Source organism: Myiozetetes cayanensis, unplaced genomic scaffold, assembly GCF_022539395.1.
Source record: "Myiozetetes cayanensis isolate MyiCay16 unplaced genomic scaffold, myiCay2020 scf201, whole genome shotgun sequence".
Classification (NCBI taxonomy): Eukaryota; Metazoa; Chordata; class Aves; order Passeriformes; family Tyrannidae; genus Myiozetetes; species Myiozetetes cayanensis.
This window is the reverse complement of record NW_026087414.1, coordinates 43,264-70,641: the sequence shown is the minus strand read 5'-3', so window position 1 is coordinate 70,641 and position 27,378 is coordinate 43,264. Positions and strand designations below refer to the sequence as shown.

The window sequence follows — 27,378 nt, the reverse complement described above, 5'->3', positions numbered from 1 at the left end:
TTATTGGTGATTTCCAGGTTTTCCATGTTCTATTGAAAGGTGGTTTGATTTTCGTTTGATCCAGCAATTCACAATGCGGGGCACAATAGAAAAAAAAACCAAAAGACCATTTCAAACTTTTATATATAGTGAATTGAAGTATAAGAAGAATGACATTTGCAATGCAATTACTGAAAAAGAAAGATTAAAGCTTACAAAGCTCTTAAAAAATGCTAAATGTACAAAAATCTAATTAATATTGAAAAATATTTAAACCTTCCAATTCTAACAGACTTTTAGAATCTGAGCTCTTGACCCATGAGTTTTCTTGCTTTTGCTCTTTCTAGTCTCTCAAGGATGTGAGTAGCTGTGCAGGTACTTGACTGCTGGCCAAGGTCAATCTATCACAAAGAGTTTACAAGACTGGGCTGGTTTTGGCTGGGGTAATTTTCTTCACAGTGGCTGGTATGGGGCTGTGTTTTGGATTTGTGCTGAACACAGGATTCATAAAATAGAAAGACCTTTTCTGCTTTTTGTACTGTCACGCTGGCAAGGGGGCTGGGGGTGCATGGGAAATTGAGAGGAGACACAGACAGGACAGGTGACCCCAACTGACCAAAGGGATATTCTGTACTGCATGACATCATGCTCAGTATATAAAGTGAGGGGGAAAGGAGGAAGGGAGGACAGATGTTTGGAGTGATGGCATTTGTCTTCCCAAGTAACTGTTATGTGTGATGGGGCCTTGATCTCCTGGAGGTGGCTGAACACCTGCCTGCCCATGGGAATCAGTGAATTAATTACTTGTTTTGCTTTGCTTGCATGCACAGCTTTTGCTTTCCCTATTAAACTGCCTTATCTCAACCCACAAGTTTTCTAGCTTTTACTCTTCTGATTCTCTCCCCAATCCAACTAGTGGGGAGCAAGCAAGTGGCCATATTGTACTTGGTGGCTGACTGGGGTTAAACTATGACAAAGACTTAAAAAACCTTCTTTGTGATTTAAGACATGGGAGCTGAAGCTGGCATCAGTCTTTTCACCAGAAGAGCTACAGAACTGACATAAAATTGGAACAGTTTCCAAAGGCTGACTAGCTTGGCAAGGGGCATAGCTCATTCGAGTCATTCAGAGATTACACAGCCTAAGATTATGCTACTAAGAACTTGGTTTACCTCCTTGGAAGGGTTTGTTGGTTTGTTTGTTAAATAAACCCCTAAGCTTTCCACAGTTCTGATAGGAAGAATCTTCCACATACAACTATGCAGAAGATGGGGTGTGGGATGATAGATAGAATTAAACCTAGAGGGGATTCAGAATTTTAAGGCAAAAAGCAGCTACAACTCCCTGGATGGGCTGAGGTTGACATGCTCCCCAGTACAACGATAAACATCTGCTCAGAGAAACAGAACAGGGTGTGGAACAAAGTGAAGACTACATCACCCCCCTCCATTCTAATCCCAGCAGAATGAGAGAACATTGTGATACTAAGACAGTACAGTATTTGTTTGATAAGGGAGAATTAAGATGTTTTGCTGTTGAAGCCAACAACCATGTCGAACGCCCTCCTCAGGTGCCAAACCATGACTACCACCTCCTCCCATTAGGTACAGCAATCAGAAATAAAAAATATTTATGACTAGAGTCACTCATACTCCACCCAAACATAAAGAAAATAGTATAAAAGTAAGTTGGGGAAAGGGGGAGAATACCTCAACCAAAACTGCTGGGATCAGACGACAGGCTGAATCCATCTTCTCCCCCCTCAGAGGGACGCCTTGGGTGAGAAATATGCTCTACACATGTTAAATGTTTCTTTTAGGACTTAAGTTTTTGCTTATGCTTACCGCATAGCATAATAATTAGATTGCTTCATGTGAGCTTGTACTTGCTTAATAGATGTATCAGTAGATTGCTTTAAACATATTTTTGCAGTAGACACTCTCACTGACAACCTTCGAACCTTATTAATCCATCACAATTTGTATTAATAAAAAGTGTTATACTATAAACTGTTAAAGTGAGTCCTTGCAGTTGCCAGTAGCAGATAACACCTTGGCAGGACCCTCTGAGGGGTCTTGGGTCTGTTGAGTTCCCCCTAACAAGGGAGGTCAAGGTACCCTCTGATCTTGTGAATCTGTTGGTGAAGGGTCTCCTTATGAGACACTGACAGACTATTGGATACCAGGGTCTCAACTTTCCTGGGGAACCAACAAGCAAAAATCTGAACTCCCACTTTTCACATGACATGGGGACATAGGGACACAGGAGAGTGACTCATCTCACCATTATAGAAAAACTCTCAAGTACCAAAGTACATAAAGTTGCAACATCAAAATAATACTGAAATTCACACAAATTGATTTCTGAATACAATGCAAAGTTATTATTTTTATATAATTTTAATTTGATTTTGACTTGTATCAACAACTGGTTTTGAATCATAAACAGACTAATTCCAACCAGTTGAACATCCAGGAACCAGAAAAGTATTGTCTTTACATTTATGACTCTATGCTGCACACACAGACCCCACACAGACAGCATGCAAACCCAAATCACCAGGAGCACTGGCTTTTCTTCTCAACTCTAAGAACAGATTGCAACCAGCAACGACAAGTCAAAAGTACCTATCATGCCTTTTTGGTGGGACTATCTGGGGATTTGATGCAAAAGCATGGGTCTCTGTTACAGAACTATCCAGCTTTCTATTTGTGACTATTACTGACTAAAGTACATATCTTTCTTACCTACTCATACAGACTATGAGGTACTAAGGGATACTCTCAGCAATCTATAGACAGGAGTACCTGGATCTGAAGCCAGCACTAATGCATCTCTTGCAATGCTTTCTCAATTTGTCTTTACAATGGCTGGAGCTCCTCATGCTACTATGAGGTTGATGGCAGCAGTTACAGTGACATCTCTCATGCTACATTTGTCAACAGGGATGAGCATGTGCTCCCCATAACACTGTTTCAAGACAAGGAGCATCTAAACTCTTCTTCCCAGCGAAGGCTGAGTCTGGTCCTCTTACTGAATATATTTGTAGGTAAATCACTGTGAATAAAGTACCATTTTTTATCTGACAAGATATATAAGTTAACATTTTCCCTTTCTCCCTCTTTATGTGAAAATTTGGTCCTTGTTCTATCTTACAAATACTACATAATTTTTCCTCCAATTTTTAAAACTTGATCCAAAGCTCAATCCAGTTATTTCAGTGGCCTTTGGATCGGGTCTTTTCTCATGGTAAAGTCCAATTACTAACATTTAATATTTCTCTCATTGTATTCACTTGTGATACAGGGCATCTAAAACTAATCTCTGAGATATTTTGCTGATTCATGCTAACAGCTTAGCATCAGCAGGTTCTGGTGTTTTGGCAGTAACGTAAATTCATGCTAATTTTCTATGAGATCTTTCCTTAAAAAGCAGAAATAGAAAACCCATGACAGAATAATTGTCACACAATTTATTAGCTGAAAAAAGATAAAGTCACTTATTATCTAATCTCTGGAATTTTGATTAGTATTAAGAAAAGAAGGTTTTGACAATTCATGTATCCAAACATATAGGCTGTTGCAATGTAATCCTCCCTGAGCCACCAAAACACAAAAAAAGCTCGCAAGTGGCTGAGAGTACCATATGTGCTCCCTTGCCAACTGTCTTTGCAGTTGGGATTCCTTGCCTCAGCACCATTGGGCAGCCCTGCCAATGCAACCTTGCACCGCTCCCAGCAACGACCTGTTGGGGCCATCAATCACAGTTGCAGCAGCATGAGTCAGCTCAATTCCCTAAAATCATAGAATCAGTTACGTTGGAAAAGACCCTTAAGATCACCAAGTCTACTGTTAACCTAACACTGCCAAGTCCACCACTAAACCATGTCCCTAAGCATCACATCTACACAACTTTTAAATCCCTCCAGGGATGGTGACTCCTGGGCAGCCTGTTCCAATGCCTGACCACCCTTTCTGTGAGGAAATTTTTCCTAATATCCAACCTAAAACTCCCCTGGCACAACTTGAGGCTGTTCCCTCTTGTCCAATTGCTTGTTACTTGGGAAAACTTGCTACAACTTCCTTTCAGGTAGTTGTAGAGACCTAGAAGGTCTCCCCTCAGTCTCCTTTTCTCCAGGCAAAACAACCCCAGTTCCCTCAGCTGCTCCTCAGACTTGTGCTCTAGACCCTTGACCAGGGTCACTGCCCCTCTTTGGACAGTCTCCAGCACCTCAATGTCTTTCTTGTAGTGAGGGGTTGTAAGGAGTTAAAGAGTATAGTTGCCTACCTCAAACACTGTTAAGGCCACAGAAGGAACTTGCCAAAAGATAAGACCTACTAGCCACCATATCGGGAACTGGAGATAAGCACAGAAGTGAGGAATTTGTGACAGGAAGGACCTAATTCCAGGCCTGGCAGAGGCAAGATCTGGTTAGCAAATCCTGGTTAGCGCATCCAGATAAATTTCCCACTGTGGCAAACTGTGTGAAAGGAAGCAACTGCTCATATGCATATCACCAGTCAAACAAAGATCCCTCCAAGTTATGAGACAGACAGCATCTGCAATCACCAATGACCACTGAAGTACCCCAAAATCTTGGAGGAAGTATGTGCAGGAGGACAAGCTGTCCCAGTTTACATGAGACACAGGTGTTTTGATGAGGATGAGTCATGAGAAAAGACCCAAACTCCTCCATCTAAGCAATTATAAATCCGAAATTAGGAGGCTCTGATTGAAGGAAAACAAATTATGGAAAAGGAAAAATAACAGCCCTTTATTAAAAGGTATGTGTGTATTGGCAGAAACAACAAAAAAAAACCAAGTAAAACAACTAAACAATACTCCTATACCCACAGATAATCCCCTTCAAAACAAACCAATAAACAAGTAAAGAAGAAAAAGTAAACAGTTCAGTTTGCACCATTTGGTGCAATTCTAACCACAGTCAAGAGGGGGTGCTGTTGGATCACTGGAGATGCAGAGTTTGTAGTGTCCTGTGCCAGGCACCAGGTGGCGCTGTTGGATCACTGGAGATGCAGAGCCTGCAGTTCTCTATGCCAACCAGAAGGAGATGCTGTGGAATCACTGGTTGTTGCCACGTAGGGGTAACACCCTCCAGGGTGTGTTGGAGAAACAAAAAAAAAAATGGGTTCCCCTCCCCTTCCCGCACACTGGGAAAGGGGAGAGGGGGGAGAGAAACAACAACAAAAAGAAAGTCCTCCCCAATGGAAAAAAAAAAACAAACCAGACTCACTCTGTTTGGCTGATCAAAATCATGCAGCACAGTCCTCTCTCTCCCCCTGATGTGTACAAGGACCACTGTCAGGGAAAAAAAAAAACGGGAATGGGGAAGGGGAAAAACCTTCAGAAAAAAAACAGCTCCTCTCTGATGAAAAATCCAAGCAGGATCTGTAGCTGGCAAGCAGGTCGAGAACAACAGGACACCACACCGAGCCTCCACCCCGATCTTGTTCCAGCCTCTGCAGCAAGCCCCCAAAACTCCTCCCCCCATTTCCCAGGAGACGAGACAAAAAAAGTAAAGAAGAGCTCCTCATCCCCCCAGTTTCCTAGGAGATGAGGTTCTGAGCAATTAACCAGATAGCCACTTCTTTTGTGTCCCTTAAGTGCCCACTTAATAGCTCTGCACACTGTGGGCAGGGGGAAGGGAAAAATTCCTACTTAGTTTCTAAGAACCAGGAAAACCATGACACATGCCCATCCTTGCTTAACATGCAAATGAAGGTACACCCATCTTTGCTTCACATGTAAATTAGGAATACGCCTCTGTGGATACCTGGAACTTGGACAGTATAAAGGTGGTACCACCAGAAGAACAATCCTGGGACCCCCACCACTGAGAAGCCCAGGGTGAAGAATCAATGACATGCCACTGGATACATGGGTGGTGACTATCTACTGCTCGATTTCTCTCTCTCTCTCTCTCTCTCTCTCTCTCCCCTCTTTTCTATTTCTTTATCTACCTCACATTTATTGTTAAATAAAATCAATATTATTGACTTCAGCTTATGGTCTCATTTGCACCTTAATTCGGGCAAAGGCATCTTTCACTAATTGGATCATAACAGAGGTCCAAAACTGAGCACAGTATTTGAGGTGTGGCCTCACCAGTGCCAAGTACAGGGGAAGAACAGAACTGGCCCCAATACTAAGCCCTGGGCAACACCACTTGTGACCAACTGCCAACTGGATTTAATTCCATTCACCACCACTCTCTGGACCTGGCCATCCAGCCAGTTTTTTACACAGGAAAGAGTGCACCTGTCTAAGTCATAAGTAGCCAGTTTTTCCAGGAGAATGCTGTGGGAAATGGTGTCAAAGGCTGTGGTGGTTTTGCCCACCAGCCGGCCCCTGGAGCTGAGGATAGTTTTGTCCAGGTGGATTTCTGGAGAAAAAGTCAATCAAAAGTTTTAGTAACGTCTCTGCCAATTACATATTTAAGAAAACGGAAGAGAAGCCTGTTGCGCAGATGAAATTAGTAGCCATGTAGGAGAGGAGGCAGGCCCCAAGTGGGCCAGGGCCCCTCCTCCCCCGGCCCTGGGCCAGGGGCAGGTGTGGCACTGAAACCCCCCTTCTCTCCTGTGAAAGAGTAAAGAAAAAAACTTTAGAGAAGGACTGACTGCCTGGACAAGACTACTGCAAAAGAATTCCAGGCAGAGATAACGAAGTATCCAAGGTCAAAGGTGGCAGCTGCAGAAGAGAGAAGTTCGAAGGGGGGGGCTGCTTCTCACCCCTCTCTCACTTGCTCTCTCTCTCCCTTCAGAAGGGAAAAGACTGAAAAATAAAACCCTGCCACCTGTGGAAGATTATTGGGGTGAGGACACCCCCATGCAGCTCCTAGAGGAGCTTGTGAATGCACGAGGAAGCTCATGGAGAGAGACTTACACTGGAGCAGAATGGCTTGGGTAAGATGTTGGGATCCGAGTGAGGGATCCATGCTAGTGCAGCTGAATTTGTGACCCTGAGGGACAGAAGAGAATGGAAGACCTGTTGTCTGAGAGATGGACCTATGTCAGAGAAGTCTATCAAAGACTGTTCTCCCATGGGAAGGGACCCCACAGGAAACAGGGGTGGACTCAAAAGCCATTATCCCCTGTGACTCTGTGGTGAAGATCCATGGTAGACAAGTGTCCCCTTGCAGTCCATGGAAGACCCTTCAGGGCCTGGGTAATCCCCCAGCCTCCAGTCTTAGCCCAGGAGGGGGGTAGGCCCAGCCCTGAGGCTGACATAGAAGAGAGAGAGAAAGAGAAACAGTTCCAGCTGAAACGAATTGGAGTTGTCGTCCTAGAGATAACAGAAGAAGAACTTTAAAGTGATGCAAAATTATTTGAAAGACCTGGAGCTCCAGAAAGAAAGAAAGAGACTGCTTCTCCTCCTGAACTGATACAAAGAGGGGAGGGGTATTTCTGTGACTACATAGCATTTTTACCTAATTAGCATTGTTGTAGATATAGTTCTTTAGTTTTTATCTTGCTAGTAAATAAATCCTAATATTATTCTCCCCAATCAGGTCTCTTCTGTCTGCATAAACCTTCTCTCAACTTATAGCAATTGTGTGGGGGGTGAGAAAAAAATTAGCCCAGAGCAAACCCATGACATTTTTGGTGGAGAATGCAGGCAAAGACTGCCCGGAGAGGCAGTGGCCAGATCAAACCATGACAAAAGTTTTACTAAAGTCCAGGTAGACAACATCCACAACCTTTTCCTTATCCACTAAGCAGTTTACCTTGTCATTGAACATCAGGTTAATCAAGTAGGACTTGACTTTCATAAAGGCATGCCTACTGGACCTGATCCCTGGTTGTCGTATATGTGCCACGAGATGACACTCAAGATGATCTGTCCATAACCTTCCCTGGCACTGAAGTCAGGCTCACAGGCCTGTAGTTTTCAGGATCCTCTTTCTGGCTCTTCTTTTAGATGGGCATCACATTTTATCACCTCGTCAACTGGGACCTCTCTGTTTTGTCAGGACTGCTGATAAATGATTCCATTTAATAGCTATTCCAGCTATCACAGTCTCTAATACCTGTAGAATCATATTTATAGGTTGACTCTACATGTACATACCAGGTTACTTGAGTTTTTAAGCTGAATTAATTTCTAGGTGCTTAGTGATGGTGCTCAGATATCGGTTGAGAAATTTGACCTTGACTTCTTAGCTCTTTTTTTTGTGTGTCTTTCATTGCAAGTTATCAGTTTTGCTCAAGTACCTATGTCCTCTTGACAAATTTTTATTAAGATAGAAAATCATGACCTTTAGGATTTTATCAGCAACTCCATGAGGTACCATTGCAAACTAGTAGGCATGAATGTAGATCTGCTTTGATAAAAGCAATAGGACTATACAGTATTTTGGGAAACTATGGAGTTATAGGTATTGATGATCAAAATTCCCAGACACTAACAATCTTTAATTGTTACTTTTGAAATGGTAATTTTCAGAATCAAAGTCGTTAAGGTTTTTTGGGGTAATGACAGTTTCAAACAACGACCTTCTCTAGGAAGCCTGAAGGAGGCAAGTCCACTGGCGCTGTTGAGGTAAGCAGCTGCCAAGGGGATACCAAACATGTCTTACATTTTGCTAAGGTCCTCCCTGGTCACATGAAGGCTGGTGAAAATAAAGTCTTGGGAAGGAGGTAAAGAAGGACTCACTTAAGCCATTGCAGTCACCAACTGCTGACTTATGGGCAACAGGAGACGTGGTACTGCTGAGATAGGAAACGTGCCTGCCACAGATACACGTTCTTCATTAAAACAGGACAAAATACATAGTCACAGTGTATTGCTTGAGCAGTATTTCTTAGAAGATTTGGGGTGACTAGCTACTGCACAGTTATTGAAATAAAACAGATTTTAATCTATACAAGGACTTGAATTCAAACCAATGAAACAGCCATGTGTCCCAAGTGGAAGTTGATGTACAAAGAGGCAGGCGTGAAAGTCTTGCAGAAGGACCCTGAATGGCTTCATTCACACATAGAATCTTTTTACTCCATCTTTTGTGAAGCAGGATATTCATCTTTATGCAGCTGAAACTTTTTTTAAATTAAGATTGGTAGCAACAATTGCAATTTAAACAAAGCTCTTTCCAAGACTCTCCACTTACTCTCACTACCAGATACATGATTCCTTTTCCAGCATGTATATGTTATAACCCATTGTTTGAATTTTTTGTCCTTGTGAAGTTAACATAAGATGGAAGTTATCATCAGTATATGACAGAGAAAACAGAGGCAAGCACTGGAGTACCTATTTTAAGCCATGTTGCCTGTTGTCTTGGCAAACAGTTAATAAACTCTGTTACTCATTTTTCACCAGCACCTGACAACAATATCTCTGTGAGATTTGGTATTATTAAGGAGTTGCATGTATCCTCAAGCTGCTTTGAGAAGCATACAAGCATGTACTGAAATGGCACTGCAATTACCATATTAAACATTATAATCAAAAAGGCTTCAGCCAGTAGTCAGACCTGACTATACTAAGAGTTGTGCAGACACTATAAATGACTCTCAAGAGTAAACTGTCCCTATGTTTGAGTTGCACAGAGTTCAGTCTCAAAAGATTGAAAAAAAGCCTGTTTAAATCCCACAGACTATCCCATCATCATGGATGAATACTTTCCTTGGACAAGAGGTCACCTAGTTATCCAAATTCCAGAGAATTGAGTTTCTGACCAAAAGAGAATATGTATTTACAATCTTCTTTATTATAAATGTTGCCAGTTTCCCTGATTAAACACTCAAAATTCAACATTTGTTGAACAGAAATATAACATTCTGAAATTTTGTTAACAAATGACAAGAAAAAACCCCCCTTCCTATCAAACAGTAGAGAAGACATAAAGGAATCTCATAAAGATTCAACATCAGGGAACCACAGAGAGATTATAGAGACTAAAATATTGTCCTCTGATCTATGCAGCAGAATTCTGAAGGTGTCATGGGCTTCTCCACAAAATTTGAGAAAGTAAATTGGTCAAGAGGGCTAAATTTATTCCTGGATGTTCCCTCTTTCCCAGTTTCAGGCTCCCTTAAAGCTCTTTCAACACAGATTTTGGCAGCTTATTGTTTAAAGATTGAACAGTGCTGAAAAAGAATGTTTTGCTGTCTATAGATATGGAAAAATCTACTATAATCTGTGCTGCAAGAGGAAGAACTAGTAATACAAGACATTTGGTACATTATTCAAAACCATCAGGTGAATGATGTCATACTAGCAAGACATCAAGATCTCTTTGTCAGCAGTGTATAGCAACTGATCTTAGGAATGTGATGCAGTAGTATGATACAACATTTCATAGCCCTTTTCACCTGTCCTGGTTTCATCTGGAATCGAGTTCTTTTTTTTTCTTAGTAGCTGCTACAATGCTGTGTTTTGAATTCAGTAGGAGAATAATGTTGATAACACACTGATGTTTTGAGTTTTGCTAAGTAGTGTTTACCTTAAGTCAAGGATGTTTCAGTGTCTCATGCTCTGCCAGTGAGGAAGTGCACAAAAAGTTGGGAGTGAGCATATCCGGGACAGGTGACCTGAACTGGTCAAAGGGATATTACATACCATGTCATATTCAGTATATAAACTGTGGGAGTTACCCAGAAGGGGGACCAGAAACAGTTCAGAGATGGGTTTGGTATTGGTCAGCAGGTGGTGAGCAATTGTATTGTGCATCACTTGTTTTTCTTGGGTTTTATCTGTCTCCCTCTCCTTTTTGTTACCATTATTATTATTATTATACTTTGTTTCAATTATTAAACTGTTCTTATCTCAACCCACAGGTTTTACTTTTTTGTTCCTGATTCTCGTCCCCATTGCGCCAGGATGGGGGGTAAGTGAGAGAGTGGTTGTGTAGTACTTTGTTGCCTGTTGGGGTTAAACCATGACATCACCATACTTAAGAGATGTTCCTGAAGTCGGAATTTATAACATTCATCAATACTAGGTTATACTAGCCAACGTACACATGGCCACAATAATTTCACCAATGAAAGCAACTTATACTCCTTGGAGAAGGCTATATATTTTTATACGAAAACCAAGATTAATTTCTCACATACTCACTCACCATTTGTGTTAAAGTAATGAGATGTTAGAAAACTTACCAAATACTTGATTCCCACACACTGAGAATAAAATGAAATTTTAAACTTCATAAAATTGTTGGGGTTTTTAATTTATTTTATGAATACTCTAAAGGAATTACAGTCTTGAAGAAAAAGCAGCAGAAGATTTAGCCTTTAAAATTTTAGTTTCTTCATAAAAACCAAAGAAAGTTCCTGTGAGTCAAGGTAGACCCTCTACCCCTCAGCTTTTTCATACCAAGAAAAAGTCCAAGCCCTTTAGGAACAAACATGGGGTGTGAGCCACACTTGTACAACAACCGTGACACCATTTCTGGCTCTATCAAACTGTAGAGCTAACCTTTCAGGTTATTTTCTGTATGTGCTCACCTAAAACAGTGAGGAACAACTTCAATCTCCAGGACTACTAGATTGGTATTACATGAACAAACTGTTCTTCAGTCAAAAAGTGAGTTTCACTTTAATAGGGGCTTAAAGCTAACATCTACTGCCAAAATAATCACAGTGAGATACATGAAGTTAACCTAAAAGGCTGATTATTTAAATGTCTGAAGACATTTTCTGTTGTCAGAAAGGTAAAATAAACTATAATTTTCAAGCCATATCTTAAAGAAAAAAGTATTCATTGTAAAGAATCACAAATGAAAGAGGATCATCCAATTATTTAATAATTCTACTCTTTAACAAAAACATACAAAACAAAACTTTGGCAAACATTTCCAAAAACCTACCTTGAATTTCAGGAGAGAATCGAGCTGAATGGCGAGACACAAAAAGTTTTAGTTCTCGATCCAAGTTGCATTCAGTCAAACTTGTGTCCCATGATCGGATTCCTAAAATTCAAAATGCAGAACATATCTACCTTGATATATAAACACTGTTTTAATTGATTATTTCTTCATTTACATTAATGATATTTGTATATTTCTAAATTCCAAAACCAACTTCTATTCCTTTCAAGCCATGCAGCTATCCTTTGCAAAGTGCTGAGTGCTCAGAAGAAGCACTCTGGATGGGGATCAGTCATAAGTAAGAGGAAATCTGCCTTTCCAAAAGGTAACAATCATTCAAGGTCTCTGATTTATTACTACTGGTTCCAACATCCTAGTAGCCACATTACAAGATGTCCTGGAATTGACTTAAAAATAGCAGTACACTGTTTTATAAAACTGAAAAGACTGAATCGCTCAGGGGATATGTTAGCCCTATTGCAAGACAACTGTATTTGTTCCCCTGAGAAAAAAAAAAAGACAACATCACCTAGTATGTTGCAAATTAATATTTAAATACAAAATATTAAATTGCTGACTTCTTCACTCAAAAGCTTTGAAGCATCCCATATTTTAATTAAAATTTAAGTAAGTGATCTTTTATTAATGAAATATCAAAATTCTAGTTTTAAGATTTTAAAATGCTATAATTGATCTTTTTTCTTTTAAAAAATAAATATCGCATCTCTATCCCTGTCATGGGTTTCCCCCAGCTACTTAGAAAGTGAGACACTTGACACATATATGATCATAAAATGGTATTTTTCTAAAATGTATTTTTAAGGATTGAAATTTGACCAGAAAAAAAACCAAAAATCACTGTAGTCAAAACGCAAATTTATAGTTTCCTACCATAAGATTATGATGACTAAATTTAAATAAACCAAACCAACCAACCAACCAAAAAACCAAAACCCACAACAAAATAACAGGAAAAAAATTTTAAGATTTTTCTTTTTTAAAAAAATTAAGTATCAGGCTTCAGGAGGGAAGACTTTAGTTTCTTCAGGGATGTGCTTGGTAGAGTACCATGGGATAAGGCCCTGAAGGGAAGAGGGGTCCAAGAAAGATAGCTGATATTCAAGGATCACCTCTTCTGAGCTCAGAAGCAATGCATTCCAGTGAAGATGGACAGGAACCCTGTGTGGATGAACAAGTTGCTCCAGGACAAACACAAAAAGAAGCCTACAGAGGGTGGAAGCAAGGACAGGTAGCCTGGGAGGAATACAGAGAGACTGTCCAAGCAGCCAGGGATCAGGTTTGGAAAGCTAAAGCCCTGATAGAATTAAACCTGGCCAGGGACATCGAGGGCGACAAGAAAAGCTTCAATAGGTTCACTGGTGATAAAAGGAAGACTAGGTAGTGGACCCTCTTTGTAAGGAAACAGGAGACCTGGTAACCCGAGATATGGAGAAGGCTGAAGTACTGAATGATGTTTTTGCCTCAGTCTTCACTAAGTGCTTCAGTCACACTGCCTGAGTCACAGAAAGCAGAGGCAGGGACTGGGAGAATGAAGAACCACTAAAGGAGATGATCAAGACCATCTAAGGAACCTGAAGGTGTGCAAGTCCATGGGACCTGATGAGATACATCCATGGGTCCTGAGGGAACTCACAGATGAAGTTGCTAAGACACTACCCATCATATTTGAGAAGTCCAGTAAAGTTCTCACTGACTGAATAAAGAGGAAGAATAACCCCCACTTTTTAAAAGGGAAATAAGGAAAACCAGGGGAACTAGAGGCCAGTCAGTCTCTTCTTGGTGCCCGGCAGGATCATGGAACAGATCCTCCTGGAAAATATGCTAAGGATATGGAAAATAAGAAGGTGACTGGTGACAGTCAAAATGGCAGCTAAGAGCAAATGGCAGCTGACGAATTTGGTAGCCTTCTATGATGGGGTTACAGTGTTGGTGGATAAGGGAAGAGCAACTGATTTCATCTACCTGGACTTGCACAAAGTGTTTGACACTGTGACCCTCAGGACAGCGGGCCTCTGGAGCTGGTAGACAGGGACAGGAAGTCGAATAGCCCACCTGTGTTCCAGGAGGAAATAGTTAGTGACTTACTGAGCCACCTGGATCCACACAAGTCCATGGGAACAGATGGGATCCATCCTAGGGTGATGAGGGAGCTGGCAGAAGAGCTTACCAAGCCGCTCTCCATCATTTAACAACAGTCCTGGCTCACTGGGGAGGTCCCAGATGATTGGAAGTTGGTGAATGTCATGCCAGTCTACAAAAAGGGCTGCAAGGAGGACCCAGGAAACTCCAGGCCTGTCAGCCTGACCTCAGTGCCTGGCAAGGTTATGGAGCAGATCATCCTGAGTGCAATCACACAGCGCCTGCAGGATGGACAAGGGATCAGACCCAGTCAGCATGGGTTTAGGAGGGGCAGGTCCTGTCTGACCAACCTGATCTCCTTTGATGGTCAGGTGACCCACCTGGTGGATGAGGGGAAGGTTGTAGATGTAGTCTATCTGGACTTCAGCAAAGCCTTTAACACCGTCTCCCATAATATACTCCTGAAAAAGCTGGCAGCCCATGGCTTGGACAGGGGCACTCTCTGCTGGGTTAAGAACTGGTTGGATGGCCAGGTCCAAAGAGTGCTGGTGAATGGGGCTGCATCCAACTGGCAGCCGGTCACCAGTGGTGTCCCTCAGGGGTCAGTGCTGGACCCAGTCCTGTTTAACATCTTTATCGATGATTTAGATGAGGGGATTGAGTACATCATTAGCAAATTTGCAGATGACATCAAGATGGGGGGGAGTGTCGATCAGCTGGAATGCAGGAGGGCTCTGCAGAGGGACCTGGACAAGTTGGAGAGATGGTCTGATTCCAAGGGGATGAGGTTCAACAAGGCCAAGTGCTAGGTCCTGCACTTTGGCCACAACAACCCCCTGCAGCGCTACAGGCTGGGGACAGAGTGGCTCGAGAGCAGCCAGGCAGAAAGGGACCTAGGAGTTTGGATTGACAGGAAGCTGAACATGAGCCAGTAGTGTGCCCAGGTGGCCAAGATGGTTAATGGCATCCTGGCCTGCATCAAGAACAGTGTGGCCAGCAGGAGCAGGGAAGTGATCCTTCCCTTGTACTCAGCACTGGTGAGGCCACACCTGGAGTGCTGCATCCAGTTCTGGGCCCCTCAGTTCAGGAAGGATATTGAGATGCTGGAGCAGATCCAGAGAAGAGCAACAAGGCTGGTGAAGGGACTGAAACACAAGTCCTATGAGGAGAGGCTGAGGGAGCTGGGGTTGTTAAGCCTGGAGAAGAGAAGGCTCAGGGGAGACCTCATCACTCTCTACAACTACCTGAAAGGAGGTTGTAGCCAGCTGGGCGTAGGTCTCTTCTCCCAGGCAATCAGCCCTAGGACAAGAGGGCACAGGCTTAAGCTCTGCCAGGGGAGGTTTAGGTTGGATATTAGAAAGAAATTCTTTCCAGAGAGAGTGATAAGGCATTGGAATGACCTGCCAAGAGAGGTGGTGGATTCACTGTCCCTGGAGGTTTTTAAGACGAGGCTGGATGTGGCACTGACTGCCATGATCTAGTAATCACAATGGGGTTGGATCAAGGGTTGAACTTTATGATCTCAGAGGTCTCTTCCGACCCAGTTAATTCTATGATTCTATGATTCTGTCCCACACAACATCCTTGTCCCTAAACTGAAGAGACATGGATTTGACAGATGGACCACTCAGTGGATAAGGAATTGGTTGAATGGTTGCACTCAAAGATTTGTGGTCAATGTCCAGTGGAGACCAGTGACAAGTGGCATTCCCCAGGGGTTAGTATTGGGACCAGCACTGTTTACCATCTTTGTCAGTGACATGGACAGTGAGGTGGAATGCTCCCTCAGCAAGTTTTTCAATGACATCAAGTCGTGTGGTACAGTCGACACACTGGAAGGATGGGATGCCATCCAGAGGGACCTTTAAAGGGTTGAGAGGTGGGCCTGTGCAAACCTCATGAAATTCAAGAGGGCGAAGTGCAAGGTCCTGCACATGGGTCAGGGCAATTCCAAGCACAAATACAGGCTGGGCAGATAATGGATTGAGAGCAGAGGAGAAAGACTTGGGAGTGTTAGTTAATGAGAAGCCCAGGACTTCACGGGGCTGATTGATAAATCTTTAAACTAGATTGGAAGGGGGAAAAGGGACAAAACCAAGCTTTCCAGTGATAAGCAATGGGACTGAATGCTAGTGAGATTCTTCATTCTGTTCCATGAGTTGTTGGCTACAATGAACTGCACTTGAAGTGTTTCTACACCAACATGCACATCCTGAGGAACAAGCAAGAGAAGCTTGAAGCCTTGGTCCAGTCCCAGAGATATGACATAGTTGGCATAAGTAAAATTTGGTGTGCCATGTTGGATGGTTATAGGCTCTTCAGAAGGGATAGGCAGGGCAGGTGAGGTGGGGGAGTGGCAGAGGCTGGAATATATGGATTTTGGGAGGAATGGGTTAGAAGCAGAAGACTGGTGAGGCGGATTGTAAATACCTCAAGTGACCTTGCAGCTGGGAATTACTCTTGATAAGTCTATGTGAACAGTAGGCCAGTGATCCTCTAGCACAAAGTTTAACAGTGCCCGCGTCTCCACTTGTGTGCTTCAGCCTGGGTGTTGTTAGATAGGTAATGGAAATAAACTGAATCTTTTGTGTTCTAGCCACAAGTTTGTGGTTGTTCTGGGTGCTTGCCTGTGCCGACTCACATGATGCAGCTTGCAGTTGGTTATGGCACAGTTGACAGCCTCTGGGTAAGGATTAAGGGACAAACAAATAGAGTAGATGTCATCAAGGGAGTCTACTATAGGCCACCCAGCCAGGACCGCAACACCAATGAATTATTCTAGTCATTAGTGGAGTTTCGCAGGGCTCTCTCTTAGGGCCAGTGCTCTTCATTATCTTCACAAAAGACTTGGATGCAGGACTCAAAGGTATACTAAGTTTGCTGATGACACTGAATTTGGAGGAGCTGTTGACTCCCTCGAACGCAGAGAGGCCCTGAAGAGGGACCTTAACAAATTAGAGAGATGGGTAATAACAAGCGTAATAGAGTTTAACAAAGGTACCGGATTCTGCACCTGGGATGGGGCAACCATGGATGTACATACAGACTGGGGAATGAGAGACTAGAGAGCAGTGCCACAGAAAGGGATCAGGGGGTCCTGGTTGATGGCAAGTTGAATATGAGTCAACAGTGTGCCCTGGTAGCCAAAAGGGTTAACTGTATTGTGGAGTGCATCAGGTACTGCATCGCCAGTTGGTCGAAGTAGGTGATTGTCCTGCTCTACTCTGCGCTGGTGTGACCTCACCTTGAGTCTTGTGTGCAGTTTTAGGCACCACAATGTAAGGATATAAAGCGATTAGAGAGCATCCAAAGGAGGGTTACAAAGCTGGTGAATAGTCTAGAGGGGAAGCCATATGAGGAGCAGCTGAGGTCACTAGGTTTTTTCAGGTTAAAGAAGAAGAGACTCAGGGGAGACCTCATTGCAGTCTACAGTTTTCTCACGAGGAGTGGAGGGGCAGGCATTGATGTCTTCTGTCTGGTCACCAGCAATAGGACAAGAGGGAATGGATGAAGCTGTGTCAGGAGAGGTTTAGGTTAGTGGGGAGGACTAGACATAAAAACATAAGCAAGTTTTGTCTCAAACATTCTGACTGCTGCAACAGGAAAGTTGTGATTAAAAGAGATGGTCCTGTGGAGGTGGGGCAGTGTCATTCTGAGCCAACTTCCTTTTCCACCTTAAGACTCATACTCGGTGCATCTGCATCAACTCCCTCCCGAACTCACTTCCTAGAAGGCTCAAAAGGGCTGACTGTGCATATGCGAATGAAACGGCATGAAAAACCTATTTTACATAAGAGGCGTGCACCAGGTAAACTATAAAAGGAAGTGGATCAGTCCCCCTTGCTACCATTTTCCTCTCTTTCTCTCACTACCCCAGGTGGAGGCTGGGGGGAGAGCGCAGTCTCTCTACCCGGAGGGGAGCCTGCTGCAGGCTGCAGACACTGCCGGATTCCTTTGGTTCTTTCCTGTCGGAGGGGAGTTCTGGCTGCTGCTCTTGGCTCAGCTGTGGCTGGCTGCAGGCCCTGCTTACAACGGACCCTAATCAGCTGAAGTTTGTGAGTTTCCTTCCATTGGGAGAACTTTCTGTTTTATTGCTGTTGTTTTTTTCCTTCCCCTTCTTCCCTCCCCCCCCCCACCTGGCAGCAGCCAAGGATCTCACAGCGCCGTCTGGTGACGGGCACTGGACATTACAAGTTCTGCTCCTCCAGTGATCCAACAGCGCCACCTGGTGACTACAATAGGACACTACAAGTTTTTGCACCTTCAGTGACCCACCAGCGCCACCTGGTGAATGGTACAGGACATTACAAATTTTGCATCTCCAGTGACCCGATGGTGCCCCCTGCTGACTGTGGTTGGAACCGCACCAAAGGGTGCCAGAAATTGAACTATTTTCCTTTTGCCGGTTTATCGGTTTTGTTCTTGAAGGGAATTATTGGTGGGTATAGGAGTATTACTTAGTTATTTTACTTGTTTTTTTCGTGTTCCTGTTAATACACACATACCTTTTAATAAAGGGCTGTTATTTTCCCTTTTCCATAATTTGTTTTCCTTCAATTGAAGCCTCTTAATTTTGGATTTATAATTGCTTGGAAAGAGAAGTTTGGGTCTTTTCCTCCTAATCCATCCTCAGCAAAAGACCCTTGTCTCATTTAAACTGGGACACAGGCCTCCAAATAGACCCTGTACCTTTGATTACAACCCTCTGGGATCTGTCTTTCAGCCAGTTCTTGATCTACCTCACTATCCCCTTATCCAGTCCACACTTCCTGAATTTTCATATGAAGATGTTGTGAGAGACAGTGTCGAAAGCCTTGCTGAAGTCTAAGTAGGCAATATCCACTGCTCTCCCCTCATCCATCCAGGTAGTTATCATAGAAGGCACTCAGGTTGGTCGAACATGACTTCCCTTTCATGAATCCATCCCGATCACCTTCTTGTCATCCATGTCCTTAGATATGGCCTCCAGAATGAGTTGCTCCATCACCTTTTTGGGGATTGAGGTGAGGCTGACTGGTTGGTAGTTCCCTGGGTCCTCCTTCTTGCCCTTTTTGAAGACCAGGGTGACATTTGCTTTCTTCCAGTCCTCAATCACCTCTCCTGATCTCCATGACCTTTCAAAGATGACAGTGAGTGGCCTAACTATGGCATCTGCCAGCTCTCTCAGCACTCATGGATACATTCTGTCAGGGCCCATGGACTTGTGGATGTCGAGCTTGCCATGGGGTTCTCTAACCCAATCCTCCTTGACCCAAGAGTCTTCCTTCCAAGATTCACAGAATCACAGAATGGTTTGGGTTGGAAGGGACCTTAAAGATCATCTAGTTCCAACTCCCCTGCTGTGGGCAGGGACACCTTCCACTAAACCAGGTTGCTCAGAGCTCCACCCAGTCTGGTCTTGGACACCTCCAGGGATGGGATATCCACAACTTCTCTGGGCAACCTGTTCCAGTGCCTCAACACCCTCACAGTAAAGAATTTCTTCCTAATATCTAATCTAAACCTACTCTCTTTCAGTTTTAAGACATTCCCCCTTGTCCTGTCACTACATGCTCTTGTAAATTGTCTCTCTCCATCTTTCTTGTAGGTTCCCTTCAGGTACTGGAAGGTTGCAATTAGGCCCCCCCAAGCCTTCTCTTTTCCAGGCTCAACAATCCCAATTCTCTCAGCCTTTACTCATAGGAGAGGTGCTCCATCCCTCTAATCATCTTGGTGAGCCTCCTCTGGACGTGCTCCAAAAGGTTGATGTCCTTCCTGTGTTGGAGACACCAGAGCTGGATGCAGTATTTCAGGTGGGGGTCTCACCAGAGCAGAGGCAGAATCACCACCCTCGTCCTCCTGGCCATGCTTCTTTTGATGCAGCCCAGGATAGGATTGGTTTTCTAGGCGGCAAGTACACATTAACTGCTCATGTCCAGCCTCTAATCCACCAGCACTCCTAAATCCTTCTCGGCTGGACTGCTCTCAATCTGTTCATCCCCCAGCCCAGGGGTTGCCCTGACCCAGGTGCAGCACCTTGCACTTGGTCTTATTAAACCTTATGAGATTCCCATGGGCCTACTTTGTTAGCTTGTCCAGGTCACTCTGGATGGCATCCCATCCTTCAGGTGTGTCAACTGCACCACACAGCTTGGTGTCATCAGCAAATTTGCTGAAGGTGCACTCAATCCCTTCGTCTTTGTCATTAATGAAGACATTAAATAATATTTGTCCAAATATGGATCTCTGAGGGACACCACCTGTCACTGATGTCCATCAGGACTCTGATCTGTTGACCACTTCCCTATAGATTCCTTTACCCTGGTCTCCTGGGTCAGAGATCCCTGATATGATTCTAAGCTTGACACGACCTAGTAACGTGTGCTTGCAGCCCAGAAAACCAACCATATCCTGGGCTGCATCAAAAGAAGTGTGACCAGCAGTTTGAAGGAGGTGATTCTCCCCTTCTGCTTGGCTCTTATGAGACCCTACCTGGCGTACTGTGACCTGCTCTGGGACCCCCAACATAAGAAGACATCGTCCAGTTGGACCAGGTCCAGAGGAGGCCCACCAAGTTTATTAGAGGGCTGGAGCACCTCTCCTATGAGGAAAGGCTGAGAGTTGGAGTTGTTCATCCTGGAAAGGAGAAGGCTCTGGGAAGACCTTATAGCAGCCTTCCACTACCTAAAGGGGCTACAAGAGAGCTGGAGAGGGACTTTTTACAAGGACATGTAGTGATAGGACAAGGGGGAATGGCTTTAAACTGAAAGAGAGTAGGTTTAGATTAGATATCAGGAAGAAATTCTTTATTGTGAGGGTGTTGAGGCACTGGAACAGGTTGCCCAGAGAAGTTGTGGATATCCCATCCCTGGAGGTGTCCAAGACCAGACTGGGTGGAGCTCTGAGCAACCTGGTTTAGTGGAAGGTGTCCCTGCCCACAGCAGGGGGGTTGGAACTAGATGACATTTAAGTCCTTTCCAACCCAAACCATTCTGTGATTCTATGAATATTTTCTACAGTTTTCTTGCTTTGTTTTGAAAATAACAAGCAGGCAGTTTCACTACTGCTAAGTCCAAGCACTGCTGTGATTTTGAACACTGACATTATAGTGTTTTTTTCTTTTTTCCCTAAAGTAATGTCATTAAACATAAACAAATTAGCTGGCAGACGCAGAAGGGATTTCAGGTGAGGAATAGTCTAGTGGCCCCTTCTGACACGCCTGACCATGTCTTTTCATTAAATTTTTGAGGTAAATCACTTTGGGTTTTGGTACCTTTTGGGTACAGAAATGCCTGAAGAGGTGTATGGTCAACCCCTTACCATGAGACTAGCACTAATATTTCTTCTGGTAACTCTGTCAGGATTTCAGGTTGCAAACCTTACTGTCAACACTGCCTCTCATGCTTTATTCTCTTCAAGGCAGCAGAAATGTCAAGTCTTGCACTGTCAGAAACCATGTTGTAGGGGCTGAAGGTTGAGGAGAAGAAAGAGGGGGAAGAGCAGAGAAACCAGATCTGTGCTGCTGGTTTCCCATTGCAGCTCTGGGTAGGTAAACATTTGCATTTCAAGAGCCTGAAGCCTCTTCAGGGATAATTCATCAAGGGCTTTTCCTTGTCAGCATCCCAGTCAAGGTAGGAACATGCTTCTTACTGGGATACACTACCAGTTGCCATTTGAAACTAAATAATTTTGGAAATACAGTATCTCCTGTGTGTTTTATAACCACTCAAGAGAAAAATAACTGAACTATAACCAGCTATCTTCACTTCCTGAATTATTATGCATCATTGTTCACAGGTACAAGCAGTGAGTCTCTTCTGTAAGTCTCCTTACCTTCATTTCTCAGAAATCTCTTGGCCATACGGTGCATTTTTGGAGTGTAGTCTTGTCAGACAAATACAGCTAAGCAGGCTTTAACCTTTTCCAGGTCTTGGAATATTTGAGAGCAAGAAAGTAATGATGATATAATACCATACATGTAAAGCACATATGGAAACTATGATTAATAAACTTACATTGATCACAAAGCTAAAGTACATTGAAAAGAAGTGCTGAACTTCAAGAAAATAGAAGATAAACAGCTCACTGGCCTCTGACAACAAGTTTGTGTGGGGAGACTACAAAGCTTCCCAGAGTTCAATTAAGCAATATGGACTATGATTCAGCAATGCTGTGTATTGAGTTTGCATGGCAAGGTTTTGGTAGTGGGGGGAGCTACAGGGGTGGCTTAAGTTGGGATTTGAATAGAATATGCCAAATCTGCAGCTGTATGATTCAGCGTTCTGGATGCAAAAAAAAAATTTGTATATACATTATAATGTATTATATACCAAATCAGGTTTGGGTAGAACAGAGATAATTCTGGAACTAAAATCCAAGGTCAGTCCAATGATGTATAGCATTAACAGCATGGAAGTAACTACTGGAAGTATGACGGAAGTGGAGCTATTTCTTTCTGCAGACTTAAAAGTGCAATGCCACTAAACACAGGACTTATCAGACAGCAGACAGGGCACACCCAGTGGCATCTGCCAAATGAGTGGAAAAATCTTGAAGTTTTCTCTTTGCTCCCTCCTTTTCTGGTGGACAATGGATTGGAGGATTACCCCCTTAGCAAAGTGACACCCTAAGTGTAATTATTGGAAACACAGCTTGCCATACCATTCCCTCTTCATGATATATTAAGAAATGACTCTGCATTCCACCAGGTTGCGTAGCATCACACCACTGATGTGTTATCAGCAGATGTTTTCTTTAACACATTGTACTGCAGTTCAGTGTATGAATACACACTTTTCAGTGATGGTACTTAGGAGATGTACCAGAGAAGACAGTGAGGCAGAGTTATCGAGAACCCTAAGGCTATGTTGAGAATAAAGGTTGAAAGAAGTCATTTTTTTCCAAACTATAGCATACTTTTCCATTAGAAAGAGATTAGCCAAGCCTATATTTGTTTCACACAGATAGAGCTTCAGACTCCTAGTATACTCATCCAGAACTATGCACCTCAAAATTTGATCAAGGTTTTTTCCTAGTAGGCAAAATCCCAATCAGATCATCTGACACCAGGAACAGTGAGGTGACTCCTAATCCAAAATTATGAATAAAAGGCAAAAGCATTCCCTCTTAAAATCTAAAACTGTAAGTGGTAAAATGCAACAGAGCTATGTAGCAGCAACTGTACAATAGAAGAGACTAATAGAAGAGTGTCATGAAGAGACTGAAGAGCATTTTTTCAGAGGAAGGATGACATCAAATGTTTTGAGGGCATAAGTTTTATCCATTTGCTCTATAATTTTTTATAATGCAATTAAATGCAGCCAATTTACTTCTGGCACAACAAAAAATTAGATAGCATTAGGAAAGTGCAGTGTTGAAGAGGCTCTGAATGACAAAGCATCTGCCTCAGTAGTTCTCCCTAGGAGACAATAGTAGCAATAAAGATGCACAGGTCACAGTGGAGCTGATTAGCTGTGATGAGGCAGCCCTTTACCACAAACGGTCATGAAAAAAGAATCAAGATAAAAAGTCGACTAAAGCAACAATAGTTGAGAAAACAACAATAGAGACAAATGAAGTCCTAGCTGGACTGCTGAACCACACCTACAAGGCAAGGCTTCTACTAATTCCCCTTTCCAAGGTATTTTTCTCCCTTCTAACAATGGTTGGTTTCTGATATTTCTGCTTTCACCAACCCAGAACAAAAATATGTTACAAAATCATGTATCAATTGAGTTTAACAAACTATAGGGTCCAGCAATAATTTTCTTTGTGCTTCATACCACTATTATGGCAACGGGGCTTTGTTCCCCTCTCTGTGTACACTGTGATCTATTGCATCAGAAACCGCATCGAGAAGTTATAATGCTGTCATTTCACTTGCAATATCTTCCTGTATTGCTGTCTTAAGGACAATAAACAGTGAGTCATAGCATCCTGTAGTTGGACAATAATGAGGCTGAGCACTCAGGTATTAGTCTTATTACCCATATCTTTTTAGTTATTGAAATATATATGTGCATATAAAGCCTAGGTCCTGAAAAATTCTCTAGCCAAGAGAAAAGTCTCGTTGCCGAAAGTTAGATACAATAGACACAGGCACATTCCTGCTCAGGGAGTCTTTGCCACTGAGAAGGAAAACGCCCTGAAATCTTGCTAGTTTGGTTTCGCGGTGGGGGACAGGGGTTTGCTGAGGAATAGAGGGAAACGCCGGACAGCCGCCCCGCAACCTGGCCGCCCCAGCCCCAGCCCCATTTTTTATCGGCACCGCGGACGCCCTTTGTCAACTCTGGGCTGCCATAGGGACCGCAGTGCGGACTGCGCCACACCCACCCGCCGCTGTCTCCTGCCGCAGCCCCTCCACCCAAACAATGGTGAGGATGGGGCTTGTCCCTTTTGCCCGCTGCCCGTTAGACGCTTCTGGGGATGGACAATGGGGCGCGGTACGCGCCTGGCCGACTGCGGATCTTTGTGCGGGCGGTAGCAGGGAGCCACCGCCGCCGCCGGACGCCGCACGAGGCCCGGCCCGCAGTCGCTGACCGTCGCGGGCGGCTTCCCGGCACTCGCACCCGACAGGGGGGTTCCAAGTCCGGTAGGGCGGGAGGGGTGTGCGCACAGTGCAGTAAAAGGAAGAAACGAGAGACCTAGACTTCGCAGGTTACGTGTCTGTGTCGTGCGTGTGTCGCCCCGATCATAAGCAAGGAGCGGCCGGGCCTCCGCCCCGCAAGCCGAACCTGGTCAACGCCCCCTCTCGACCCGCGTGGAAGGGGAAGAAAACGGGGAGCGGCTACCTGCCCCGCGAGGGGGAGGCATCGGTGGGGTGGGGGCTCCGGCGTTGCCTGCGTCGGCCCCGCTCCCCGCCGTCTCACCTCGTTCGATGTTGGCGATAGCCCGCCGGAGGTGTTCTTCGGTCACCAGCTCGCCGATGACCACCAGCAGGTAAAATTTGCTGTCGAGGAAGCGGTGCGAAAGGCTGGGCGAGAGGGAAGTGGGGTTGGAGATGCTGCAGGAGGCCTCTGAATCCACATCCACCACCACCAGGGTGGTCATCGCGAGCGCCTCACTCCGCCCCGCGGTTGCGGGGCTCTGGGGGGGGAGAAAGGCCGCTCCGCGGCAGGTCCGCAGGAGCGAAGGGGGACGGGGAGGCGGCACCGCTTTTATATGGAGACAGTGAAGGGCAGGGACCTGGCGAGGAGGAGGAGGAGGATCGGGAGGGAGGGAGGGAGTCGGCGCTTCTCCGTACCGTCACTTTTCCAGCGTGCACAGCTGATGTCATCTGCGGCAAATCCTCCCCGCGGCGGCCCCCGGAAGCAGGAAGGACGCGGCGGAGAGAACAATTCCCCGAGAGGCCACCGCGAGGGCGTCTTCGAGGTGCACCCCGACGTGCCACATGACCCCTGTACTCCCCCGACCGGGGCAGATCCCATGTCCCTCACATACACACCCTCTCCCTTTGCCCTCGTACTGTCTTACCCTGACTTACTGGACCCTCACTTCTGTCTTGGCCATCTCCCACTCCCCGAGGTTCTCCTAGGATCTCAGCCTTGAAGCATGGTGACCATGCCATGAGGTTCCAGCTGCACCCCGATGCTCAATGAAAAAAGCAACTCCACTGTGCAAGGCCAAGAGTCCAGTCTCCTTGCATCTTTCTGTGGCAGTGAAGCAAAATTTGAGCTGTATTTTCCCCTCTTCCAACTGGCAATCTAAATATTCTTTTTACCTTTTTGTTTGCTTGTTTTAAAGCAGTTCACTTAATAAGATACTACAAACATAGGTTTTCTGCACATCCATGGAGATATATATATGACTTATCCCAGAAAAGCACTGATTCTGGACAAGGTGCTTAAACCCCTTCTCTGAAGGCTCCAGAAGTTCAAATGGCTTTGTGTAACTAATTTTGACCAGGCTCGAGCAATTCCAGGTAGAACTGGTATCGGAAAACATCTACAGTTACCAAAACAAAGGCTTGATTTCTCTTTATTATCACGTAAAAGACATCTACTCCCCAATACTCACAGGCCCACTCGAGATAAATTCAATCACCCCCTAAAAGTGTTTTATCCTCCTCTAAAATGGAATAGAACAGTCTGAGATAAATCAACCTCTCTAAGATGTTCCTCTCACTTTACTGACACAAGTCAGGCACTGGTTTACACTAAGCATCTTGTTTATATGGCTAAAATGATGTGGGAGAAATCTCACTGTGACCTAGGAAAGGATATAAACTTTTATAGCCTTTTTTTTTTTTAAGATAACCTCTGGTCCCTGACTGAGAAGACACTAGTAGCAGTTCTGAAGGTATTAATGAGTACAGGTATTAATGACAAGGTATTAATGGGTACAGTGTTACTCTTTGGGTACCACCATTTGTCTGAGCCCAACTATGACTTTGGTGTTTCTTTGATGAACCTGGCAGTTTCCATGAGTTAGTGTAGATGTCTACCTAGAAATAATGTCTACTCCTCTGTGGCCATGCCCTATATGACTCCTGCCCTAACAGTCTGTATTCTAGTTAAAGATACCCTCTAGACTTGCCACATTGTGCCCACTTCTGGTTTCTCCCACTGCAATACACAGCTTTGGGATATGCCTTTATTTCAATCACCAATAAGAGCATCTGGTCTCTGGATTGTGGAAGGGGCTTTTCAAGGGGACTTGCTAACTGGTTGCAGAATAGATTGGTAGTGGTTCTTGGACATAAAGGTAAAACAATTATTTGCCTTACAAACACAGCAGGTTAAATGTATTACTCTGAGAAATGCATGCCAGTATACAAAATGAATGATTTGTTGCTTATTTTAAGAAAAAATGAATACATACATAACTGGAAAATTGCTTGTGGATTTGAAAAGGTGAAATGAATGTATTATGTCAAAGAAGAAAACACATATAGATAGGTAATACAGATATACTTGGAATACCCTGCTGAGACAGTCCTCTATTTTATATTGCTCTGTAAAAGAGTATAGAGCTAGAACATGGTATGATAAAAGGTGAACTGTTACAGCCAAACTATATTATGATGGGAGATGTTTCAAACATGTTAGGATCCGGTTATTAAAAGATGCCTCTACCCAAACTAAAGTTCAAACAAGACTATATGCAACTTCCCCTCAAGGCCCTTCACCATATTTGTTGCCCTCCTTTGGACACTCTCCAATAACTTAATATCTTTCTTATGTTGTAGTGACCAAAACTGCACACAATATTCAAGGTGAGACCGCATCACTTCCCTCAACTGGCTGGCAATGCTTTGCCTGATGCACCCCAGGAGACGGTTGGCCCTCCTGGCTGCCAGGGTACACTGATGACTCATATTTCAAGGAAATCAGGTTTGATAAGCAGGACTTTTCCTCTCATGAAGCAGTTCTGGCTATGACCAATGACAGTATTGTCTTTCAGGTGTTTTGCAATACTTCCCAGAATAATCTTCTCCATAACTTTACTAGGCACTGATGTGAGACTAACAGTCCAGTAGTTTCTTGGGT

The 27,378-nt window shown here is 44.0% G+C and overlaps 1 protein-coding gene across 1 annotated transcript; it reads right to left on the bottom strand.

Moving 5' to 3' along the window:
• Positions 1-25,144, bottom strand: LOC126641357 (electromotor neuron-associated protein 1-like). The gene is made up of 3 exons (XM_050317936.1): positions 24,760-25,144; positions 11,813-11,914; positions 1-29 (listed from the first exon to the last, which is right to left on the bottom strand). The coding sequence occupies exons 1-3, from the start codon at positions 24,938-24,940 to the stop codon at positions 1-3; spliced, it is 312 nt and encodes a 103-aa protein (XP_050173893.1). The 5' UTR covers positions 24,941-25,144.
• Between the last annotated feature and the right edge of the window lie 2,234 nt (positions 25,145-27,378).

Excerpts from the sequence above, each read along its gene's own strand:
- LOC126641357 (XM_050317936.1), bottom strand. The coding sequence starts at position 24,940 with ATGACCACCCTGGTGGTGGTGGATGTGGATTCAGAGGCCTCCTGCAGC. Across the intron at positions 11,915-24,759 it reads TATCGCCAACATCGAACGAG|GAATCCGATCATGGGACACA; the intron begins GTGAGACGGCGG and ends TTTGAATTTTAG. Across the intron at positions 30-11,812 it reads ATTCTCTCCTGAAATTCAAG|AACATGGAAAACCTGGAAAT; the intron begins GTAGGTTTTTGG and ends ACCTTTCAATAG.